The 24,711-nt window shown below is 31.9% G+C and overlaps 2 protein-coding genes and 1 long non-coding RNA gene across 5 annotated transcripts; 2 read left to right on the top strand and 1 right to left on the bottom strand.

Annotated features, from left to right (window-relative positions):
* Nucleotides 1-5,236: 5,236 nt before the first annotated feature.
* Nucleotides 5,237-8,802, top strand: LOC121118175 (protein LSM14 homolog car-1). 2 transcript variants are annotated; one of them, XM_040712722.2, is made up of 9 exons: nucleotides 5,237-5,630; nucleotides 5,691-5,866; nucleotides 6,128-6,308; nucleotides 6,362-6,608; nucleotides 6,720-6,818; nucleotides 7,363-7,483; nucleotides 7,571-7,758; nucleotides 7,866-8,238; nucleotides 8,308-8,802. In XM_040712722.2, the coding sequence occupies exons 1-9, from the start codon at nucleotides 5,501-5,503 to the stop codon at nucleotides 8,326-8,328; spliced, it is 1,536 nt and encodes a 511-aa protein (XP_040568656.1). In that variant the 5' UTR covers nucleotides 5,237-5,500; the 3' UTR covers nucleotides 8,329-8,802. The 2 variants fall into 2 exon arrangements, with proteins under 2 accessions (XP_040568656.1, XP_040568657.1); XM_040712723.2 differs by lacking the exon at nucleotides 6,720-6,818 and having other exon boundaries at nucleotides 5,378-5,630.
* A 308-nt stretch (nucleotides 8,803-9,110) lies between these two features.
* Nucleotides 9,111-18,822, top strand: LOC121118176 (solute carrier family 22 member 18). Of its 2 annotated transcripts, XM_040712724.2 has the most exons (8): nucleotides 9,111-9,361; nucleotides 9,795-10,115; nucleotides 10,169-10,546; nucleotides 11,008-11,251; nucleotides 11,312-11,444; nucleotides 16,573-16,793; nucleotides 17,270-17,448; nucleotides 18,313-18,822. In XM_040712724.2, exons 3-8 carry the CDS (start codon nucleotides 10,331-10,333, stop codon nucleotides 18,610-18,612), a joined length of 1,293 nt encoding a protein of 430 aa, XP_040568658.1. In that variant the 5' UTR covers nucleotides 9,111-9,361; nucleotides 9,795-10,115; nucleotides 10,169-10,330; the 3' UTR covers nucleotides 18,613-18,822. The 2 variants fall into 2 exon arrangements, with proteins under 2 accessions (XP_040568658.1, XP_040568659.1); XM_040712725.2 differs by having other exon boundaries at nucleotides 9,336-10,105.
* Nucleotides 12,514-13,949, bottom strand: LOC121118177 (uncharacterized). Its single transcript, XR_011780383.1, has 3 exons — nucleotides 13,626-13,949; nucleotides 13,340-13,489; nucleotides 12,514-13,276 (listed from the first exon to the last, which is right to left on the bottom strand). It is a non-coding gene; the product is annotated as an uncharacterized lncRNA (long non-coding RNA).
* Nucleotides 18,823-24,711: the final 5,889 nt, after the last annotated feature.

Genomic DNA, 24,711 nt, shown 5'->3' with positions numbered 1-24,711 from the left:
CCAGACTCTCAACCTTTCAGATATGGCCTTTAACTTGACTACTATGCCTCGTTATTCATCTTGATGAAGTCAAACTTTGTCAGGAATTATCTGTTCGACCGTGTATATTATAAACTCATTTGGTAAGAAAATAATCAATGCAAAATTTCATTGTTCTGCGATGTCATCTTTAGGTCGGGCATCTCGGTCAAAGTTTATAAAAAGTCAATTAGTTAATAAAGATGAAAATAACTTAAGGAAATTTGAAACTAACTTATGTTTTTTTCCTTTCTGAAAATGTAAAAAAATGATACACACTTAATCTAGGCATTTTATAAAAAAATCGAATTCAATTTTTTCCTTTAAAACCTGTTTATTTTTTAATAAATACTGGTAAAAAGGACATTTTGATACCAAAATCATGTCTCTAGCTATTAAGGAAGTTATGATCAATTTATCATCGAAATTTCATGCCTTTTTTTCGTACGGGTTATCTTATTACCTACACCAAAATCCGTGATCTAATAAAATATGATATTTCAATACATTAGTGGACTTTTAGACGAAAGCATTTTTGCTGAAGAACAATTTGCTAAATGAACATTTAGCTGAAAGACCATTAAGGATATTTGGCGGAAAAATTATTATGAAATTATTGATGTATACGATTGCATATTTTAATTTCATTTAAAATGAGAAATATGTGTTGTTCATATTCTACATGTATATGTAAATTATTGAGTGTTCTTTTGAACAAAAATATTTTATATTCTTTCATGAACATCTACGTATATAGTACGTAAATCATCAAAATTTCCTCAAGTTATTCTCCTTTTTTTTCTTCATAGAGGGGCTTTAGAAAATAACTTTCTTAAAATTTTGATAAGTTACTAAAATGTCTCTTAAAATGGTTTTATGCGAAATAAAGAGTAATGCTATATTTTAGTACTAATTTCCAAAATAAAGATTGTTTTGTCTTTTTTCAAGAGATAACACTGTAGAAGCATGGCATTTTGAATAGGTTATTGTCTTACTCCATGACAACTTCTCCGGATTAGCCGTTATTGAAATTCAAAAATTATAATTTAAAAAAAAATGTATATTCTGAAATCAAAGAAAATTTGAAATTTATTACCAAAAACTAATACAAGACCTGAAATTTCGCTCAAACATTCCTATAAAAGGTTTCATTTTTTTTAAGCGAAACAACTTTATTAAAGTTCTTGGCTGGTGGTAGTAAAATTTACACATGAACTTGCCTATGGCATGTGGTGCCATACTACACCTCCTCTGAATGATACTAAATAATATTCTCCAAACTATCATCCGGACCAGTTAATAATTAAAATTAAGCTAATTATACAAGTAAATAAAAACAATTTCGTAACTAATCTGATTTTCGAGAATTTTTGGTTTGAACTTTTAGAGTATTTTTAAACTGTTTGATTATAGGCTTGGCCCAATTTCGGAATATGAAAAACAAACAGAGATCCATATGAAAATTTTCTTTTTCCTCTCTCAACAAAACCCTCTAAAAAGTTGATTTCTGACCTTGAAATTACCTTTTCTCAGGGTTGGATGATCCCATATAAAATATATGTAATTCTATACCGGGTGCGGTGAAAAAAAAAACTATACACTTTCAATCTAGAACTTTATCAAGGTGTATTTCAGCTACCAGTTTTAATAGGTTATGTCAATAAAATAACTAATATGATGTCTTGGCTACCCTAATCATCGATGTAGTCCCCCTTGGTAGCAATGATGGCATCCAGGTGGCCACGGAAGGTCTTGCACCCATTGCGGATGTAGTCCTCAGACATGGCATCCTAGTGCTGGTTGACAGTGTCTTTGAGGCTGTTGATTTTTGGGTGAATGACATTGCAGGGCTTGCACCTAAAGAGTGAAGTCCAATGGGTTGGCATCTGGTGAGTAAGGGGCCCACATTTACTTTGGCCAGAAAGGCAAGTTGTCATCCACCCAATTCTGGTCCTTTTTGGACGTATGTGCAGGAGAACCATCCTGCCGGAACACTAAGTTCATATCCGGGTAGTTGGTCTGGACCATGGGAACAGCTTCTCCTCCGTTGGTTTCTTGCCAGCGTCCAAAAGTGCGCGTACCGAAAGATTTTTTCTCCGCAGCTGGTATTTGAAACTAGCAGTAGTACACATAATTCCCTTGAGAAACAGACAAACTTTGCTTCAAAAATATAAATTATAACTCCCCAACTAATCCTAAGTGTTACGTACAGTTTTTCATGAGCACACTCGCACGTAGCTAATTAGATGTTCTCTCCTCAATAATAACAGCTAGATGAACTTTTTTAATATGTACAAGGGAGTAATTTAGCTTGTTGCAAAACCCTATCTAAAGTCACATTCATTTTTTTAAATATATAAAGTACTTCCCATTTTTTTTCCTTTTATAATATGAGTTGACCCAAACGCTTTTTTAATATGACGCGCAAGCTCGATTATATTGTTATTTCTTAATTATCAAGTGTCTACATTCAAAAATAACTTACTTTCAACTTAGTTATATACATACAGACCATAGATAACTATAGATTGCTTAAGGGCGCTGTCGTCACAGCATTAACATGTCAGCTATTTTGTCGGGGGGAGTAAATCAATCGAATTTATTATTATAAGGAAAGAAAATATGAAGTGATCATCCAATACTTTATACTTAATGAGTCAATGAGTTCTTAAACAATAGTATAAGAACTCATTGGGTAAGTATTCATGGAATTATACAATAACTTTATGTATGACGTATTATAATTTTAAATCAAGAAGTAGATCTGGCAATTATCATTTATGTTTACTACTTTTATCTATTCACTTATTTAATCTTTTTTTTGCCCAGATGTGATAAAAAAGTCCATCCGTGATTTAATTAAATAATTCAAATTAGTTTCCAAAATAACTAATAGTTGTGATACTTTTGGCTTTTTCCAAAATATGGGTGATGTTTTTCAAGGTTAAAATAACTAATAAGTATAAAATTCACTATTTAAAAAAAAAAAAAATTAGCATAAATTACTAAACCGAAATATTTCATCAATCATTTGACGAAATTGTATTCAGGTAGAGCATAAACAATCTATCCTATATTTAATCTTTTATTTCTATGGACATAATAATAGCATATTTTTTATTTCAAACAATTCATAACTTTTTGTCTAGGACTGGGTAAAAATATTTTTGTTCATTCTAAATTGTAGTTTTATGTATGTGCTACAACTTCTATTAATTAATTATTATTATTTTGTTTTGTTTTCTACGTATTTTTTGAAATACAAAAATAAATAACATTAAGTATGTATTATTCAATTATCGAATAACCGTATTCATTCTCGAAACGGTACTTTTAGCGTTTATTTGAAACGTAAATTATTCAACCAAAATATTTCATCTGACGAAATGGCATAAGCTATTAATGCCGTAAATGCGTAAAACAAAAATAAACAGGGTAAAAATACTCATTCAATCGAAAATGAAAATTCTCAAAAACACGATTAGTTACGAAATTTTTTTTATTGACTTGTATGATTAGCTTAATTTTCATTTTTAACTATAGAGGATGATAGGTTAGAGAATACAATGTATTTTAATTCAGTGTGTCAAATATTACTATGGACCATATATATGGAAACTAAAGGATTTTCAACATAGAAAATCAAAATTTGTTGAATTTTGTATTGGATTATTTTCTAAAGTTTGTGAATTATTATCTTCAACCCCTGGAACCATTCATAGGGGGAATTCGTTATAAATTTATTTGATTCCAAAATTGGAACCCCTTAATTACCTTGATTAAATAGTAAATAAGCTGTACATAAGTTTGAAAAATATGAAAACATTATTGGTATCATATCATTTTACTTTAAAAATCCTGAGTTGTTGGAACGTTTATCTTGAACAATATTTATACATTTTTAGAAAATAACTCTATTTAGTATTTTAATTGTCTGCAAAATTGAACCATCTGATTTAAAATTATTAATAATTAATTAACATTCGTTTTGTTCCTTTCTTTCAATAATACAATTAGAATTACTTATATCTAAATTGTTTGTAAATCATTCATATTATATATGTTAATAGTTATTTGGTTTGTTGACTGATAAACTATTGAAAAATGTTATCTCAAATTTAAGCTCTACATAATTCTTTTAACAATGCAGGAACTGCCTAATTAACCTAGATAATTAGTTTCAGGGATATAAACCATCATGTCTGTCAGTCCTACAAACTAACATTTTATTCCATTTTCATATAAATAGTGGATTTTATTTTATGGAAATGGAAACAAACCCATACAAAACGAAGTATTACTAAAAATCCTTGTATACATGCAAGTGCTTAAATTTTATACCAATAAAGAACGTGCCTTTTAAGGTATTTAAGTATCGAGAGAATGAGTTCAGTTGGCACTAGGAAACCCCCACATACTTACTATGTATTCTTAAGATCCCTTCCCCCCCGCGAAGGTTTAAAAATCCTATTTGGACCACTGATCTGGAGCTTCGAAATTACAATTTGATTTTGAAACAAATAATTTTTTTTAATGATTAATTAAAGGATTAGATTCGAATCGAGATTTAAACAATTACTTTCTTTATTATATATGTAATTTATTGAACCTAAATTTTGATAATTGAATAATATCATGAAAAACCCTAAAAAGTATTGGCTTAAGAGTCAAAAGGCACGAAGATTTAAAAAAAACCATTTCTATAATAGGTATTTAAGATTATTTTTTTATAATGCATGTCAGTAATAGCAATGGTCTCTTCTTAATAACTTAATAGATCATAATTAATGACGTCACAATGATTTATCAGAATCCAGTGTTAAGATTTACTTGCTCCCTTTTAATTGTTCAAGACATCCAATATTAAGTTCATGGTTTTAATTTTACAGTTTAAGTTATGTATTCTTCTTTTCCGGAGAATCTTATTGGTCTGCATCATAGAAATTAGAGTGGGCGCCAAGTACCTATCACTTTATTGGAGTTAGGAACACAAAAATGTACGAATTAGGGAATGAAATATTAAGTACAATATATTCGAAAATATTTCGTAATTACAATTTCTAAACTATTTAATGTTATGTATTAATGGTATTTAATTTTTTTTTTTTTGGGGGGGGGATATGATAGGAAGGTTTAAATAAAGATTTTTGTGCTCTGTGGCCCAAGTACTAAAAGTTGTTGGCAATTCAAGTAACACAGAGTGTTGTCGAGAATGATTGGCTATTTTGGCCAATGAAGATGGGATTTGTGTATGCTGAAGCGACTGAGTCTTGTAGTGGGGTGAAGAAGAGGGAGAGAGAAAGAGATAGAAAGAAAGAGAGATAGAGAGAGAGAGAGAGAAACTGAAAAGAAAAGAGAAAAAGAAAAAACGAAGTGCTTTGCTTCTAACTTTATTGTTATTGTGTTGATACGCCGAATAGTAAGGGAAGATTTCACTTTACTTTGAGTCCGGTATCTGAGAGTATCCGAATAATCTTCAACGATGTCTGGTGGGTCTGGTGGTGTACCCTACCTGGGTTCAAAGATTTCATTAACCTCCAAGTCAGAGATTCGCTACGAGGGTATCCTCTATACTATTGACACCAATGAGTCCACTGTAGCTCTAGCGAAAGGTAAGAAATTAATCTCTTGACTTTTTGCTTGATGACGATTTTGTACTTACAATTATTTAGTTCGTTCTTTTGGGACGGAGGATCGCCCCACAGATCGACCTGTGGCTCCTAGGGACGAAGTTTACGAATATATCATATTTCGGGGATCTGACATCAAGGATATCCGTGTCTGTGGTCCACCTAAACCTCAACCCACTCTTCAGGGAGGTCTACCCAATGATCCTGCCATTCTCCAAGTAATTGAATGCATCTTAGGTCTGGAGACGGGAGCTTGTCAGATCGTATTTGAAATATCTCTTGATTTCCAAAGAGTACTTTAGTGCAACTCTTGTTGATCTACATGGAGGATTAGATAATCTGTTGAGAGTTCTCCCTTCTCTACTTTTTACTGGCCACTAGGAGGACTTGAAAACTCTTTTGTCCTCATTTTCCCTTTATAAATATTTTTTAAATCGTAATTCTTGTTTACTTACAAAGTTTTCTTTTTTGCAAATTAGCATTCTGCGCCCGGGAGTCTTCCCATCTCTGGTCAAGGATTACCGCCTAAATCTGATCAACCTACATCTCAGCAGACATATGGTCCAATTGGGAGTAATATTAATAACGGTCCAGCTGGGTTCTCAGCTGCCCCTGGAAGTTCTAGTGTTACACCCAATGCACCATCTCGCCCTGGGACAAGTAAGGTTTTAAGGGTCTTATGATAACATATTAGTACCTAAGGGTGTTTCCAGCCGGTTCTGCCGTAATGGATCTGTTACGCGAAAGTCGATCAAGCAATTCTAGCCCTGTTGGGGGTGATTCCAAGTCTCCAGAAAATGAGTGGAATGCGAATAAAAATTCTCCTTCTGAAATAGTGACTCGTGAGTATGGTCAAAGTGAATGGCGGAGTAACAATGCTAATTGGGATACAAATCACTCTGACTGGCAGAGGTCGGGTGCTCATAAGGAATGGAGGGGTCAGGGAGATAGACAGCGCAGGTAAATTATGTCTGGCCCTAAAAAAATCCATAATTACATGATTTGATGGATTTTCTCGCCGTATCAGTCGATTTCAGTAATAATATAGCTTTTAAATAATTGCTGTTGTAGATCTCAAGGTGATAACAGGGGAGGTCGTGGGCCTGTTGCGTTCCATCGTAATCGTGGACGCGGTGGTGGTCAGAACGCTGGTTACAGACCACGCGGCGGGTAAATATTTATTTCTTAGAACTTCTGCCTTAAGTTTTTTTTAACTTCTTAATCTGTCCGAGATTGCAGTTGTATCTAACTGTGTATAGTTTACTTCCACAAAATTAATTTTGTAACTTAACGTGTGTACGTGGGAAAAATTTGAAGAAAATAATAATGGGGTCCTACTGAATTTAATCGACTTGGTGGATGTTACACCACTCAATTACCTTGTTTTGACATTAAATTGGGGATTGTAATAAGGGGAATGATTGTAATATAGCTATGCAGTTCTTGATATCTACATAAAGTGAGCTCAACTAAATTTTAACATCTAATAATCCTTCAGCTCATGCGTCTTATGACATAGTATTATGTCAACTTCCTTCTGTAACGGGAATGTTAGATATTTGGAATGTTTAATTAAGTATTAAATTAATGTGTCATGTCAGCTTTGTATCTCTTAACTTGCACTAAAAATTTAATTTTAATATATATGTTTATTTATTAAATGCTTATTTGTTTTGTGAAAGAGTGTTTGATTTTTCTCTTTTTTTTTAATCAGGCGATCCAATTATCCTCCAGGTCGACCTCAATCCAATAAGAAGGAAACTTTGAAATTTGACGCAGATTATGACTTCGAACAGGCCAATGAGCAATTTCAAGAGGTCCTCCTTAAACTCCAAGTAAGTTGTGATCTAAATTGATGTTTGTAAAGCCTGGCTTTTGGTATAATTTATTGCTTAACTATTGCTACTATTGTTTTAATATAGAAATGCAGCACGCGAGATGATGAAGTCGAAAAGACTGAAGAGACTGCAAATCAAAGTCAGAACGGTGATCTTGAAGAAGGAGAAATCAAAGATACTGTGGCAGAAGTTGTTGTCGAAGAGAGTTATTACGACAAGTCCAAGTCATTTTTCGATTCTATTTCTTGTGAGGCGATTGAAAGAAGTAAAGGGTAAGTTATTCAAATGAATTCCTTAAGAGTTCGTCTTAGATCATTTAAAATTTAAGATCCTTCTAAATAGTTTATCAATTAAGCTTAATTTGTAACTATAATTCTAGTAAAATAAATCGGCCAGATCGGCGCGCTGAGAACAAAATGAATCGAGAAACCTTTGGTGTAACGAACCTTGGGTATAGACGTGGTGGTTATAATAACCGAAATTATCGCAACTACAATAATTATCATAATAACGGCGGATACAACAGGTACAATAATGGAGGCTATCAAAACGGCGGTTATAACATGTACAACCCTCGTGGAAACCGGGGTGGTGGTGGTGGTGGTGGTTCGTACAACAATCACAGAGACGGAAGATACTCAAGAGATAATTCTGGGGGAGGTGGTAGAGGTTATAATGGGTCTGGTGGAGGACGCAACTGGGCCGGTGTTGTAAGAAGCGGGCATCCAACTCGAGGAAGAAATCCCACATGGGTAAGTTATTTTGGGCTTGGATTTTGTTAGTTCAGTGAATTAATATAAAGCCTTGTTATGTTCATTTAGGAAACCAGAGACCGGGATTAAGCTACATTTCTGGACCTCATCTATGAATTACCTACTACCTAAATTAACATTACCGTATTATGATAGTCTTTCCCCCGGATTTTTAATTAAATCGGGGTGTATCTCCAATTTGAATAGTAAGGAAGAAACAACTACTACTTGACCGGGAAAATAAAAAATACAAAAATACAAAAAAAATATGCATTATTATGTTACGCCGAAAAATTAACTAAGTTAAATGTGAGTTAGTCTCAATTATTGTTTATAAGTTTCTTCCACATGAATGAATGAAATGACTTTTCCCGTTGGCGTTCTTAAATCAGAAGAAAAAAAAACCTATTTTTTTCTTATTTACATAAGCGAAAGTATGAAATGGTAACAAAAGTTAACGTTAACCTTCCTCAATTATTTGCATATTATATATACCATACTTATTGCCTTTATAAATGTTATTCTTTGAATATATTCAAATATAAAATAATGATCTTAGGATAAGTACCTTGTAGAATGTTCTATTTATCTGAGTAGAATGTTTAGTTTTTTTTTACTGTAATTAGCGCTAGTTACTTCGAGGCGCGAATTTGCTACCTGAATATACATTAATAGCGTTGTAGTCAGACCCACATTAGTCTGAATCAAGAGAGGGATCGAGATCATGAGGTAGACGCGTCTCGAGGACAATATTTCTAGATTATACCTTTATATGCGAAGTGGTTATCTTTTATTACTTCTTTAGATAAGGTACAATGTTGGACTCAATTGGTGAAGTTGATCTGGACTGTGGATTGATCCATGTGAAAATTAGTCGTTTTTATTTTTAATCCGATGTGTAACGGGAAGGTCAGGATATATAACTGATGTATCAAGTGATATAAATTTGGAGCATGGGTTACGAGTTTTATTCGCCTTCAGACTTAATTAGGGCCTTATCGAGATACTTTATGTGGAATTATCACCGTTGTTTCTTGTGTATCTCGTTGCATAAATGCGAATAAGCCAGGGCTTTGCTGGCTTTTATCATTTGGCATGGGGGAGGCTAGCGATGCCACTGCTAGTAAGTATTAATTTTATTATTAGTATTGCGTGGTTGATGGGCTCTTCATAAAATAGAGGCAATATATGTATTGTTAATTGTCAACACAAACAATCTCGGATAATAAATCTAAAACCAATTTTTTTTATTAACTGAATAATTTCATTGATATACTTAATTCCGTCAATAAATATAGCCGTGAATGTTGGCTTTTATTTAGACTGTATTAATTATTGATACTTTATTTGACCTTGATAGTGTTTCCATGTAGAGTAGAATAATTAACGATCGCTTTTTGGTTAAAATTTTTAAATAGAAGGAACATACTTTTACAGGATTTATTTTCAAAAAATACATAATTATGTCCAAATCAAGGCAGAGGCAAAATTTTTAACTTTAAATTTATTTGGGGATAATTAAACTAATGTCTTTTATTTTTATAATGTGAAATTAGTATAGTCTTATTTGAAAGTGTGGAATTTCGGTATATTTTGAGGTACTTTTATCGATGTGTGCGGAACTTTAAAGTTTTAAATAAGTGTGAGGGAAACCTAGGAAAGGTATGCTTTTTATCCATATGAATGATTGAAGGGCCAGCCTTCAAAATTATTTATTTTACATTTAACAACAAATATGTACAGTGCAACTATGGCGGAAGCAGCTAATTGAACGTCAGCTCAGAGAAAATGTCTATTAGGAGTTTGTTTGTTTTTGGCAGAGAGACAAAGATAGGACATGTTCACGAAAATTTCTATTTTAAGAGAAGTAAGATATAGTAAGTGCGAGTTGATTATCTGCTATCGGAAAATCGGTATCTTGTGTCAATAGGTAGTCAATCTATGATTTCCATGTGAAACTAATTAGTAAAATATCATATAACGATGGCAAAGAAGAATAGTGTTAAACTGCGAGCGGCTAAAAATGGGAAGAAATCCTCCCCGCCTCATTTGGACAAAGGGATTACTTTTTATAAAAGCTTGAACTCGGAAGATGATACGAAAATTCAAGTTGTTTCTAAAAAAACTACTCAAATCTCCCAATGGCGAAGTTTATGACAACTTGAAGGAAAAGTTTGAGAAAATAGCTGAAGAGCAAGCTGAAATCAATGAAATCATAGTGAAAAATCGATCAAGAATATTAGTGATTACTTATTTTAATATATTCGTTTATGCCCTGGGATTTTTTCTTCAAATCGGAACATTACCGGTAAAAAAACTATATATAAATTTGTTAATAAATATGTGATTATTGTATAAAATATTTATCTATTGAATATACTTATCTTCGTTCTAATTAAATCTATTTATGACAAAACACGAGCAAAATAAGATCACAAGAATATAATCGTTGAAATTTGAAGAAGTAGACTCAAATCAGTCATAATATGTTGATTGTCTGTTATATTAATTTATTAATATTTTAATTATTATCAAAGTAAAATAGATTAATCATTCATTTTTATTATAGTTTACTTATGTAGAGTTGAGTTACGGTTTTATGAGCAAGAATAGAGGAGAACGATTCTATTTAGTATTATTGGCAAGATCGAATATTTAACAAAACAAAGCATTTACATATTTCATAAGTTGTGAAAATACATATTTTTGGATTTGTTTCTACATAGTTTTAAGTTTAATTAATAACACAATTATCTCTTATTTTTTTAGTACTTAACTAAACGCTTAGGTGCAGATACGACTACATTTGGACATTTACAAACTGTGTTTGCTATTGCTCAATTGATAGGAGGTCCTGTTTATGGGCGTATTGGAGATATGGCTGGCGAAAAGTCAGCTCTTCTTGTATCTCTTTTTGCTGGAGGATTATCCTACTTAATAATGGGCATGGCAAACAGTATTACTCTACTCTTTCTCTCACGAATTCCATCAATGCTTATGCATACGATGCAAGGTTTTCTCTTTTTATATTCTCTAAAATTAAATAACATATTATGATGATTATTTTTTTCAGGGTCTCAAATGATAATCACTTTTTTGTCTAATGAAAAAAATAGAGCTACTTTACTGTCAAGATCTGGATTCAGTTTTGGAATGGGGATGGCAATTGGGCCTCCACTTGGAGGATATGTCGTCAAGTATTTAGGGTAAGCTTGCCTATTTTCTATTATTGTATCTGAACTAAATAGCTTCAGTTTCAAAATATACGGAGGGACTCGGTCAAAGAAGATGTATTAGGACTTTTTATTTGTGCAATTTACAATGTTTAATATTCTAGATCAGGGAAGATTATATAGAATCAGAGGTGTAGATATTGAATTAGCACCCAACAATCTTTGAACCTCAAAAATGTACACAATATTTTTTTGTCAACTATCGATGTTTCTTCTTCTATTTCCATAATCAGTGTTCAGAGCGTTAACTGTTAAATTAGAATTAGCTCTTGTTTAAAGGACTCAAGGGAACCCTGAGTAGAGTAAATTTACTCTTGTTAAGCTGTGAACAGTTTTCAATAATTATTAGAAAATATTTTAATAGTTGGGAAGAATAGGGGATAAGCAAAGTAAAAAATATATAATATCCCGTAGTTTTGGTTTAAAAAAATGGCCAATGCACATAATAATTTTGATAGCGCCCTCTATATGAGAAAAAATATATATTAGTTTTATTAAATAATATTATTATTCAATGAGTTGTACCAAAACATTCGAAATGTAATAGTGAAACATAGAGGGTGCTTCAAATACGGGTTTTTTTTAAATGTTCATTGTAATAATTATAATTTATTACCATAATTATATAAATTTAGAGGTTAGTAAAGTATTTTTGAACAGATTATTTTATGAAGTATATTAATATTTTATTCCAATTTTTAAATTCAAATATAATTAATTCTATTTAGCCTTTCAAAATATTAATAATGGATTTGAGAGATTATTCTGACTCTAATTCAATTTAGGAATCAATAATTATTGATTCCTATGTTGAAATATCTTAACGTCATTGAAATTCCCAAACTTATTGAGGTACAAATTTAAGAGAATATATTCTGCCAAAAAAGTACCGGAAATTACCGAATATATTTTTATGTCAGCTACAACTTAGTGTAAAAAAATTAATTTAAATACCTATAATACATTCAAAATTGACTTTTTAAAATTCTTGATTTAAAAAAAGTTAACTTGCGTCAACTTTCAGACATCCTGGGTAAATTACAGGTATGACCCGGAAAACTGTAGGCTTTTGTCTATAAACTGTCTAAATTTTATAAAAATCTTTCAGCTGACATTGACTTTCTAGAATTTACAAAAAATTGATTTTTAATTACATATTCAGTTTGTTGGCTACGAGACATATTAAATATGGCTACGAATAAATTGTTTTGACCTCTATAACTCTTTCTAAGAAAAATTTCATTTTATATACATAGCTCAAATATTCTCAAAACTCACATTATAAAATTTTTGCTTTAAAAAGGATTCCGTCAACTTCCGGAGATCTCCGGTCAACTACGAGCAGAATTCGGTAAACCTTAGACTTTTACCTATCTAGTGGGATAATTTCATAAAATTATATCCACTGATAATATCCCTATCACATTTATATCAATTCTATTTATAAGTTGGACTCAATAGTTACAAAGCAATCAGGCGTGAGCTTGAAGTGTCCAGCTTAAATATATAATTACCCGTATTGTATATCACGAAGTCCAACTTATAAATAGAATTGATATAAATGTGAAAGAGATGAGTGATTTATGCGTAATATACATCCAGGAAACTGAAGGACTCTTATTAATGGAATAGTTTTCTTAGAGTAGGAGACGAAGCAGAGATTACTTTCAAATTTCAAAGAAGGAGCTGTGGGTGGAGAATGGGGACTCTCTCTGTTCCTCACTGGGTATCTCAGTCGATTATTCTGTCGTTTTATGGAACTCCTTAGTTCTTATATCTAGAAATACGATGATTTCGTGGAAGATCTAAAGGAATTTATGTATAGGCAAAATTATTAACGAGATCAGAAGTCACTAGTCAAAAGTCACCTTGATATGAAGAGGTACCTGCATACTGAACGATCTTTCCATTAAAGGAGATGAGATCCACTGAGTGAAATACTTGTTCATTGGATCGCGCCTTAAGAGTCGATATCTTGACCAGACCATTACATTGAAGAGAGTTACATCATCCACCACCTTGATAAATTCTCAATTCACGTTGTTATATTAATATTATTGTTTTAATTTTTGAGTGAATACAGTATATGTGATGTCACCCAGCTCAGCAAATCAGAATGCAGACGCTAATTGACACACATATATTATCCACTACCTTGGTTTGATGTGTATGTTGCAATTTATATTCATCTTTTTTCTTTTCTGTTTCCTTGGCTATTTTTTCCCCAATCACTTTAGAAGGTGGTAAAATCTTAAAGAAAAATGCCCGTGTTTGAATGATTTCCATACGAGTATATTGCTTCTCATGTAGGATCTCGAAGTCTTGTGGGAGTACTCAACTCTTTCACATTCAACCTTGTATTTCTATTAACCTTGGGGTAGACCATAACGTAATTGGGCTTGCTACCATTTCCAATTTGATGCATCATACAGGTGTCAGGAAAAAATGGCAACGGAAAAAATGTCCAGGAAAAAATGGCAGGAGAAAAAAAAGGAAAAATGGCAAGATTCTTTTAAACTGATATAAAAACTATCACCAATATAATATGTATCTATTATAATAAAAGAAAAATAAACAAAGACGACAGCGATTCCAATGGAAAAAGTGCTAATCACTTAATTCTCCGTTATCAATTATACTGAATTTCTAAAGGAATTAAATGAACTTTTTTATTAATAATTATTATTCTGATAACATAAAATTAATGGATACAAAATCTATTTATAACACACTACCCAATGGTCTCAATTTTATAGTTGATGAGATTGGAAGAAAATTATTCTATTAAATTCTGTTTGCAAGGGTAAAAAAAGGAACAAACGTTATCTACATATTTTATGGACTAAATATATCTCATATTTAATTATGGACTAAATTATTAAATTATCTGCGGATATGGTGCTAAAAAAGGCAGAAATTCCTTATTAATTTTTTGTATACCTGATGAACATACACCTTAAAAACACAGGGAAACGATCACAGGGTAAATTGAAGAGAGTAATCAAATTCATCCATGAGCAAAGAATCCAAAACTAAGCGTTCTACTATCCTTCAAAGTCATTTTTTACCCATAAAACAATCCCCAAATTAAAAGTAGGATTAATAAAACTTATGTAAAAGTGTTTTTTTGATTATATAGTGTTTTTATTGATTCTGAATCTTGTTCTGAGCTTGTTATATTTCCATTTTTAGGCTGAAAATGATGAAAAACGCAACTCTTCTTTAGACCTTTATAACTTATTCATAATAGATAATGATGAGGAAATTTAAAAGTATTTTCGTTCAATTTTGTAGTTTTAAGTCATCCCATTTTTTATGGGGTGTACTAGTAGATAGTCAACATTATCATCATATTTCCCCCCGATTTCAATGCCAGTTTCATGACGTCAGGCTCCGCAAAAGGAAGATCGAGGCAATCGAAGGAAGTATACTTTTAACTTGATTATCCATGTCAAGACATGTTCGAATTCAGATTCCGAATTCCAAGGGGACGACAGAAGGATAATTAATCCGAGGAAAACTAAGTAACTTCATAAGGGAGTGAAGAGGACTCCTACCTTGGGAATGATATATAAGGATCGAAACAATAAAGCAATCCATTCACGATGAGTTGATAATTTGAATATTTCAAAATGGGATCACTTAAAAAACACAAAATGGAACACAATAGATCTTTTTTTTAAATTATACATTGAATATTTTTCTATAATATGAGCTATGATATTCGTCATTACTATGTATTATGAATAAGTTATAAGGATCTAAAAAAGAGTGTCGTTTTTCATCATTTTTCAGCCTAAAAATGGAAATATATCGATTTGAGAACAAGATACATAATCAATATTTTTACATTATTTTTAGTAACCCATCTTTTCATTTAGGGATTGTTTTGAGGGTAAAAATTACTCTCAACGATATTAGTTCCGAATCAATACATATAATCCAAGATATTTCATAATTCAGTTGACCGAAGGACAAACTGAGATCAGTTTTGGAAAAGGTTGTGCCTGGTTCAGATTCAATGATTCTATCGGTCCTGGTCTCAGTTTTTTCATTTCAACGGTTTGGTCTCGGTTCAGCTTTATCGGTCTCGTTTCTTTTTTATACAGGCTCAGTTTGGTAACAGGCAATTCAAACAAGAGGCGTCCCTAGAAAATTCGGGCCCAGAAAATGATAATAGATACAAAGGTGGCTGTAGCTACCTTATCCGCAGAGTATGTAGTGCTCCAAGTTCCAGCAGTGGCCCCAAAAACTAAGGTTGCTTTAGACAATGTTTTTCAAAGCGGGGCCATGAAGGGTGGCTGGGGGGTAGCTCAGGAAGATGGCTGACTTATTTGGCTAACTAATAGATGATTTAGGATCTTTTTTCAGTTTCTTTTTGGAGGAAAGGTTGCATAATAGAATAAAGGTAACGACGTGTTTCATTTACATAAAATTAAGCAGATGGAATATTAAAAGGTTATAAATATAACAAACGAAAATAAGCACAAGAACCGAGACCGATAAGTACTATATTGCAGTCTCGGTTAAAACTTTGTTAGAACTGCTAGAATGATAAAGGCACAATCTTGGCTTTGGATTCTGCGCTCAAAGATAAATTCCTTTTTTGTCTTGGATTCATTTGTCAAAATGAGTAATTTGTAGACATATTTGGGACAATTACATGGTTATTATTTAAATTTCTAGCTTAAGTTGAGATACTGAAGGATATTAGATAGAGTCTTAAACCTTCATTTTTTTATGATTAATTTTCCCCCAATATGGCTTCTTTCAAATAGAATATAGCAACTTCTAATTCTTTCATTTTTACTACCTTAAAAACAATTTGCGGAGCTCCAAAGGATTAGCAAGAATATTTTGTGATAAAAAATGAAGTAATTACTGGAAGAGAACAAATTTAATCCAGACTCAATTTTAGAAAAAAAACAAACATTTTATTTACTTTTCCATTGACATGCTCTTATTTTTCAAAAATTATATTTCAGTTGTACTTTGGATTTTTATTTGAGATAAAGCGTTGCTCTTTCCTGTATTTCTTTCTATTCAGTTTTAATTTTTACATAAAAAATGGTTCAATTACTAAATAACTTTTATTCCATAGGGATCAAAATTGTGCCCTTCTTGCTGGTATTGGATCGTTCATTAGTCTGGGATTAGTCTACTTCTTTGTACCAGACATTCCCAAGGTACATAAGAAGAAAGAAAATATTTTCAACTTTAAAAAAATTATCAAACCTTTATTGGTTTCAAAATCCTGCCTTCTTTTGGTGATAAAACTACTTTGTGGCTTACCCCTGGGTATATTTCAATCCATGTTTTCCAGTAAGTGATATTATAAATTTTGATGTAGCTTTTGATTGAATCAGAAGTCTATCAGTCCCAAAATTTTGACGTCCTGTTCAATCCCGTCTTAAATTTTAAGAACGCGCCTAAATCGTACGGCAAAACTGTCCTATAAAAAAATCTTTGATAAATCGGATCACCATGGATAACTGCTAGTGACGTCATCATCAATCAGTCTTCTATAATTTTAATAAGCCTAATTTAGAGTTTAATTATGTCTAAATCAAGAATATTCACGTATTTTAAAGATACATAAAGTTTTACTAAACTAATTCAAATAGTAAACGAAGGTACTTTAATATAATATTAATGAAAATGAAGCATTGATGAGGGCGCCTTAGAATTTGGTACATTTTGCAAGGACCGATTACGGGGACGAGACGGGACTAGACAGGACCGATACAACCCTAGATTTAACTAATTTGTTAAAAAAAAATTTTTTAAATAATTTCTAGTGATTGCCATTGATAAGTTCGGCTTAGAGGCGGAAAAAACTGGGCTTTTATTATCTTATGTTGGTGTTATCACTCTATTTATGCAAGGCTTTGGAATTCAAGGGATTGGAAATGTCCTTTCGGAGAAATTCCTTATGAAGTTCACACCAGTCACCCTGGTATTTTGTTTTTATATTTTTGTAAGTATACATTGTATTACTTAATTTTAAAATAATGTTACTTTTTCAAATTGTAGTGTGATAGATCGGAGACAAGCTCTTTGTCTCGAGTATTATAATATCTATTGTAGCAAAATTTACATTAGAATTGTATAATATAATACAAATTATTGTGGGGGAAAAAAATCATTTGAGTCGATTTTTCTTCTAGATATTGGATAAAAACTAATTTTCCTGTAACTTTTATCATTTTTATTATTGATTATTTTGCTATCAGTTGATATAGTTGTATCAAAATTCAAAATCAATCTTTGAGTTCAGAGATTTGAGGTATTGTAACGCTCAGTACAAATGGGAGAGTTGGAACAAATATTGTAATTTTTTTCTTAATTATTTTGATATATTTACACATAAAGAGCTAGCCAGGCCTGTGAAGGGCCCAGGGTAAGGGTCTGAAGAGGGTGGTGAGAGGCAATTTATCATATATATGGTATAAAATTAATAATTTTTTACTCAAAAAATATTATTGTGTCTATTTAAAAAAAATTTATAACTCAAACACGTATTTTTTAACTGTGCAACCGACACAAGCTACTATGGTAGTTGCAGTATTTAATGAGCTGTATTCAAATGTAATTTGTGCAAAAGCTGCTGACCAATATAATCTTTAAATAAATTCGCAAAATAAAAGAGATATGTTGCTACTTGGGTTCCATTTTGACATCTCTTAAGTCAAACTAACTCTGAGTAATTGAGTCAAAAAACACAAAAGTTGTCCAATTTTACTCCCTTCCCTTCTTTCAATAATTTAACTGATGTATATATTTTTCATATATACTTTTTGATTTCACCACAATTAATATTATTAATGCTCTTTCTTTCTAGACTGGAATCAATGAAATTTTCGACTTTATTCTCCTTCTTCTCCCATTAACGATCTCTCTCTGTCTCCTTAACTCCATTCTCACTACTTCAATCACAAAAACAGTTTCAAAAAATGAAACAGGGACTGCTCTTGGCATGAACATGGCAATTCATTCCACAATACGAACAATTGCACCAACTCTGGGAGGCTATTTAATAAAGTATTATGGTATGGCATCCTTGGGTTATACTGGTGTTGGACTGTATTTAGTCTCTCTGCTATTGATTCCAAGTGCTGGATTTAAGGAAAATGTTTTATAATGAGGAGGTTTTTGGCCTTTTTTTTATGTTTGCGTTATCTACAAGGTGCACCTGTCCATTTTACCGATCTTTTAATTCATTCTGTTAATGCAAATACTTATACATATCTAGGATATTTAATCAGCATTTGATTATGTTGATCTCATTTTTGTCTGTTGATTTTTGATTTTTTTAACACTATATAAACACCAACTTTATTGTTTGAGAAAATAACTCCTTATTTATTTCATATCAAGAGTCGATTATTTGTACAATCAGGGCCAAGGAGGGCACATCGTTACCTTTATTGTTCACATATGTACATACAGTTTTAGTCGTGTAGGAACCATGGGGCTCTGAATATCTTTTGTTATAATCTTTTTTTTACTCATAATTTATTTTATTTATAATATTGGGAGTACCCGATATTGATTTGAGTTATTTAGGAGTTAACATACAGACAAAAAGATTAACACACTTTGCTTTAATAATAACCACAGTATAAATGGGCTTGTTAAAAAACAAAACAAAAACGAAAATCAAGATGGTAACCCTGACAATTTGAAGAATGTTTTGGAGGAGAGAAAGAATAATGCTCATGCTGACGATTAATTAGAGCAGCTCTTCAGTTACCTGTGCCAAGGGAGAAAGGAAAAAAAGATATAAACAAGGACATTTGCTAGAGTTACTCCGATGTCGATCCCCAATTCTACTCTGAGTCCAACAAGGACTTACAATTACAACTCCGCATAAAATCCTCAGGGTTACACTATAAAAAATGTTATGTAGCAAACGTTAAACACCTTAAAGTTGAAAATTTTTCTTTCTGTGAATGAGAAACTGAAATATGAAGCAGACCCATGTGTTATGATTAAGATAAATCGTTTGTATTATTAATCACAAATACTGTTCATCTTGGTGAAGTACCTCTGAAATTAAAAAAAAAACAAAGACCTGGAAGTCTTTGACTTTTTTAAATAAGAAGACCTCCAGGTCTTCACAATGCTCAGTGAGTATCAGAAATATTATTCTCAATTAAAATGATACTATCAGGTCAAATATATTCATTACCCCCAAGAAACTATGTTTTAACCTGTACAATTGGAAAAATTAAATTATATTCCTTTGTAGATAATCTTCAACTTCTATAAATGATTTCCATTTAATTCATACTGTCTTAGAATATAAAATGTACAACCTACATTGTCAAGAGTGGCTATCAAAGCAATGGGTTTGCATTGGTGCTGTTTGAAAGAAGAATGGGTTCTATTAGCATTATTTAGTGAGTCGATCGATGAAACGGCAAAAAGGAAGAGTATGAGCAAAATTCTCACAAAGAAGAAGCTTTGAAATCCTTAAATAGATATGGAACTAGAATACCTGAATTTCCACATGTAACTACAAAATTCAACTGATTTCTCAGAGTTCATGGGGGAAGATAATTGGACGTTATTTTGAAGACTATATATCAGTTCTGATCTTTTAAAAGTCACTTATATCTACATGGAAATCGAACAATTGCTACATATATAAATATAAAATAAATCGTGGAAAGCCTATGTGTTGTTAATGATCCAAAGAAAGGGGAGCTAAGCTTTGCAATGACTATGTAGATATATCACATTCAAAACTAGTGACAAAATCAATCTGGTACTAAAAGATGGGTTCTCACTCTATGTGATTAAAACCTATATATAGAAAAAAATGATAAATTATTCAAATTTTTAAACAATATATGGATTTTTTGTGAAGTAACGGGCAATGTAGAACTATGCCTTATTGCCTATGGACCTTTTCCTATTGTCTGTATCGTTGTTCGTGGATTTTGTAGAGGATGATTTCATATTTCTACTTTTTGCCTTTTTACCCGATACTCCACCAAAAATTGACATAAGGACTCCACGAAAAACGATACCGACAATTGGGAAGGTTCCATAGGGCAATGAGTCTTACTTCTACTCTGCCTGTTCTATACATATGAATTGTTTATGTTATACAATAAAATTAAAATAATCCAATATGTTTAATTCAAATGTGCTAACATATAGATATTGTCCAATCGTCACTAAGTTTTGAAGAGTTGTTCCAAAGGCTAAGTCTTAGGACCAGAATAAAGGCAAATGACATACTGTAACTTTTTGAAAAAAAAACAGGGCAGAGTGATCACACTAATTAAAACCCTTTTTTCGACCCTGAGTTTTTATAATATTAGGTCTTTAGGTTCCTAATGGCGTGAGAAAGAGGATACGTATCTTAATTTTGGGAGAACAATTCATTTTAAACTAGTCATATAAAAGGTTGGGTCTCCACATTTCAACTTAGTAGCAAAAAACCTTCATATTATACCAATAACTTGCCCATACTTCTATTCAGCTGTTGGAGGGGTTAAAAAAAAGATTTGAAATTTATTTTCTACAAAAAAAAATAATACGAAATCCCAAATTCACTATTCAAAAAATTAATATACTTTGGTAAAATTGTAGCGTAGGAGTGCATTTAGAGGACTTTTTACCCGTAAAAGTTGCTCCAATCTGCCTCTGGGCATGCTTAGTTATTTTGGGAATTTGTTTTGAGCTTCTGATTGATGAATTTTAGATTTCAAAACTTACAAATACCAATAACTTAGTTTTAGAGGGGCACTCCAGACAAGTGAGTGAGTTACACGCTTAAATGGATGTAGCCTTGTGTTCCTTAAACTATAGGGTATGCGCAGAGGAATCAAATCTAGGAGACAAAGTATACAAAATGTTTCATTTTCTTCAGCTGTTAACTTTGGTATACTTGAGAGATAGTATTTTGCCAAAAAACCACCAATATAGTGCCCTGAATTTTCCCTCCGTATTTTAACATATGTAATATCTACAGGAGCGTACTCAGGATTAAATATAAATTATTATTATTATTTTTTTTTTTTGGAGGGCTTTTTTTTTTTGTGAAAATTTTTTCATAAATCCATTGCTATTGGTAAAAAATTAATCTTTTTGGAAGAAAATATCAAAAATTAAATTTCAAATATTCAATGTACTTTCCATGCAAAATTTCACCCTTCCTAGGTCCAACGCTGTGAGCATCCATTTAGGACACAGACACGCACAAACTCACAATATACATACATACACGTATTATTACTTTACTTTTTTCAAATGACCTTTTTTAGAGAAAAGATTAACTTTTATTTTATTTTATGGCCTTTCTTATTTTCCATTTTTCTTTAATGACTTTTTTTTAATTAACATTTCTTAATTTCTCTGAATTTTTTACTAATTTTTCTGACTTTGATATATGGACACTGTGTTTCCTTGCTACACCGTGATAAATGTAGCAATTGTAACAAGTGTATTATTTTTTTAAATTTCAGGATCCCGGAAAATAACAGGATCCCCTTAGTAATAATAAATAATGATATTTATTTTAAATACTAAGAAGAAATAGAAATAAAATTAAGCAAGTATTACCCAGGGTTAATTGAAATACAAGGTTACATTATCATGTAATCGACCTTGCTATAATTTTCAATTTGATCTATCTTACCGACTGCTGGGCAAGAAAGACGAATTTTGACTAAATATGCAACCAAGGTTGTGCCCAGCTCAGGTTCAGAGGTACTATCGGGCTTGGTTCTTTCATTTCAACGGGTTTTGGTCTTGGTTCGGCTTTATCGTACTCAGTTCCGGTCTTTGGTTTCGTTTCTTTTTTTATACAGGCTCAGTTTGGTAACAGGCACTTAAAACAAGGGAGATGGCTATAAAATTCGGGCACAAGAAATGATAATTGATACAAACAGGGCTGTAACCACCTTATACGCAGAGTGCGCTGTGCTTCAAGTTCCTACAGGGCCCCCAAAAACTAAGGTTGCTTAAGACAATGGTTTTCAAAGTTGGGGCCGTGAGGGGAGGCTAGGGGGAGGCGCAGGAAGAAGCAGAATTGAGGATTGCTTCCAGTCAAAAAAATACTTAGTACATATGTTTGTATAAAGGGGGCCTCATCTAAAAATGTATTAGTGTAGGGGGGCCTTGGCATAGTCAAGTTTGGGAAACCCTGGCTTAAGAAATATGATTGATATCATACTATTGGGGCCTGACAAGCTCAGTAGCGGGCCAAGATCTATAATCTACCCCACCCCTTCCCTCTTTTATTTAGTGCGTCTACTGCATAAAACTACTTTCCCAGATCCATAAGAAGCTCTTTGCTATTTGGAACTCAGATATAACTGTATCACTCTAGTGACGTAAAAAAATCAGTAGAAAACGCTGTAATTGCACTAAAAAAAATCAGAAAATCGACTTATTGATTAGAGCTAATTTAATTTTTATAATATATATTTTGTTCATAAATTATATATTCTATATTGGAACAAAAGTACAAGAAACGAGACCGATAAGCAGTATATTGCGGTCTCGGGTCGACTTTGTCGGTTCCGGTTCTAGTGGTTCAAGAACCGGAACCTCTAGAACCGCAAGACGGCTAAGAGCACAACCAAGAACGCAAACCACTCATACACGCCAATTTTAAAAACCGTTGTGAAAGTCAAACATTAGTTGTACACGCGTTATGTTATAACATTGTGTTTCTATTGAATATGGTATTACCCATATATTCTAAATTATCATTTTGTCCTTCTTAAGGATGTTAAATGGGTATAAATCAAAAAGAAAATTATATGTTGGCAAGTTTGATAAACAACGTATATGCTCATAGAGATCATTATCAAACCTAAAATGCTGTTTGATTGCTAATACGTTTGAAATTTCAAAATAGGGTGAAATAATTAATAATTAAAATATTTTGTAGTTTACCATCATATAGTTTTTTTAAATTATATATCAACAAGGATTTCGACAATTATGACATATCTAATCATTATCAGTAGACTTAAGTTTTTTGAGCAATTTTTTAGCCAATTTGAGTAAAAAAAAGAGCGGTAAAATTTTGAAAAATGAGCACCGAAAATATTAAAATGGAGTAATTTGTATTTAGAGAAAAATACAATTTCATAAGTATAATTTAAGTTCATTAATGTTGTCTTATATTCATCATAATTTATTGATAAATTTTGTTATATTATATCTACAAATCAAGATTTTCTTCGGTTATTTTTTGCTTTCGATCAGTAATGGTGGTTTTTAACATATTAAAAGACAGTTTAACGTCCACATTAAGAGTTGGACCAAATTTGAAGTTGGCAATATCTTCAGGAGTCATATTAAACGAAGGCCTCTCACCATTATACGTCCAAACTTATGCCAATTTGGTACAAAAGTATTTATTCTTTAATTAAAGATTCAAGAGGGATTACTCAACAGTCAATTTTGCACCAAATTTCCCTTTCCTCTCAAGGACCGTTGTTGCAATCTGGCTCATTTACATATCCAATCATGTAATCAAATCCCTGATTGCATCATATACATAGTATTACCTCTAAAAATATCTTCAAACAATAATTAAAGCTGTTGTTTTATCTAAATAGAATCCCATTTTTCTCTATGTATTTCAAAAAGCTTAAATAGTAAGTCATGAACGAGCTAATTTGTGGTGGAGCTGGGAGTTGTATGATTGTGAAATAGAGCACCCAACCCCTGAGATAAAAGTCTCCTTGTAACTCTTTTGACAAAAATATGAGACATCTGAAATGAAACCGATTGATTTTTTAGTATGTATTGAATGTTTTATTCAATTCTACTGATATTGTGAAATAATTAAATGCTGGATTTACTTAGAATTTTTTCGTTAGGTGTAAAATCTCGTTAAATCCAAGGAAAACTAAATCCCGGGAGATAAACCCAAGTATCTACGTTTAAAACTTTTCAAAATCAAGATATGTCTTAAACCATATGCAGTAAGTTATCTCCCAGGTCCATGTTACATTTATGCAACAAAGGTTTTACAAAAGACAATCACTATGTATTTGTCAAACATGCATACTAATTAATCTATATTATATCAATCTGAGCCAAAAATCTCCTTTTTGACAAAACGTTGTACACATTTGCTTTACTAGGTCCACAATGAGTATAATTTTATAATAATATATAACGTTGATAAATAAGTAGAGATGTGACGGATTTTTAAACTGATATTCCAAGTGCGTTTCGAGTATCAAGATTGTAGAGTGATGCAATA

Source organism: Lepeophtheirus salmonis, chromosome 5 (genome assembly GCF_016086655.4).
Source record: "Lepeophtheirus salmonis chromosome 5, UVic_Lsal_1.4, whole genome shotgun sequence".
Classification (NCBI taxonomy): Eukaryota; Metazoa; Arthropoda; class Copepoda; order Siphonostomatoida; family Caligidae; genus Lepeophtheirus; species Lepeophtheirus salmonis.
This window is presented reverse-complemented; position numbering and strand designations above follow the sequence as displayed.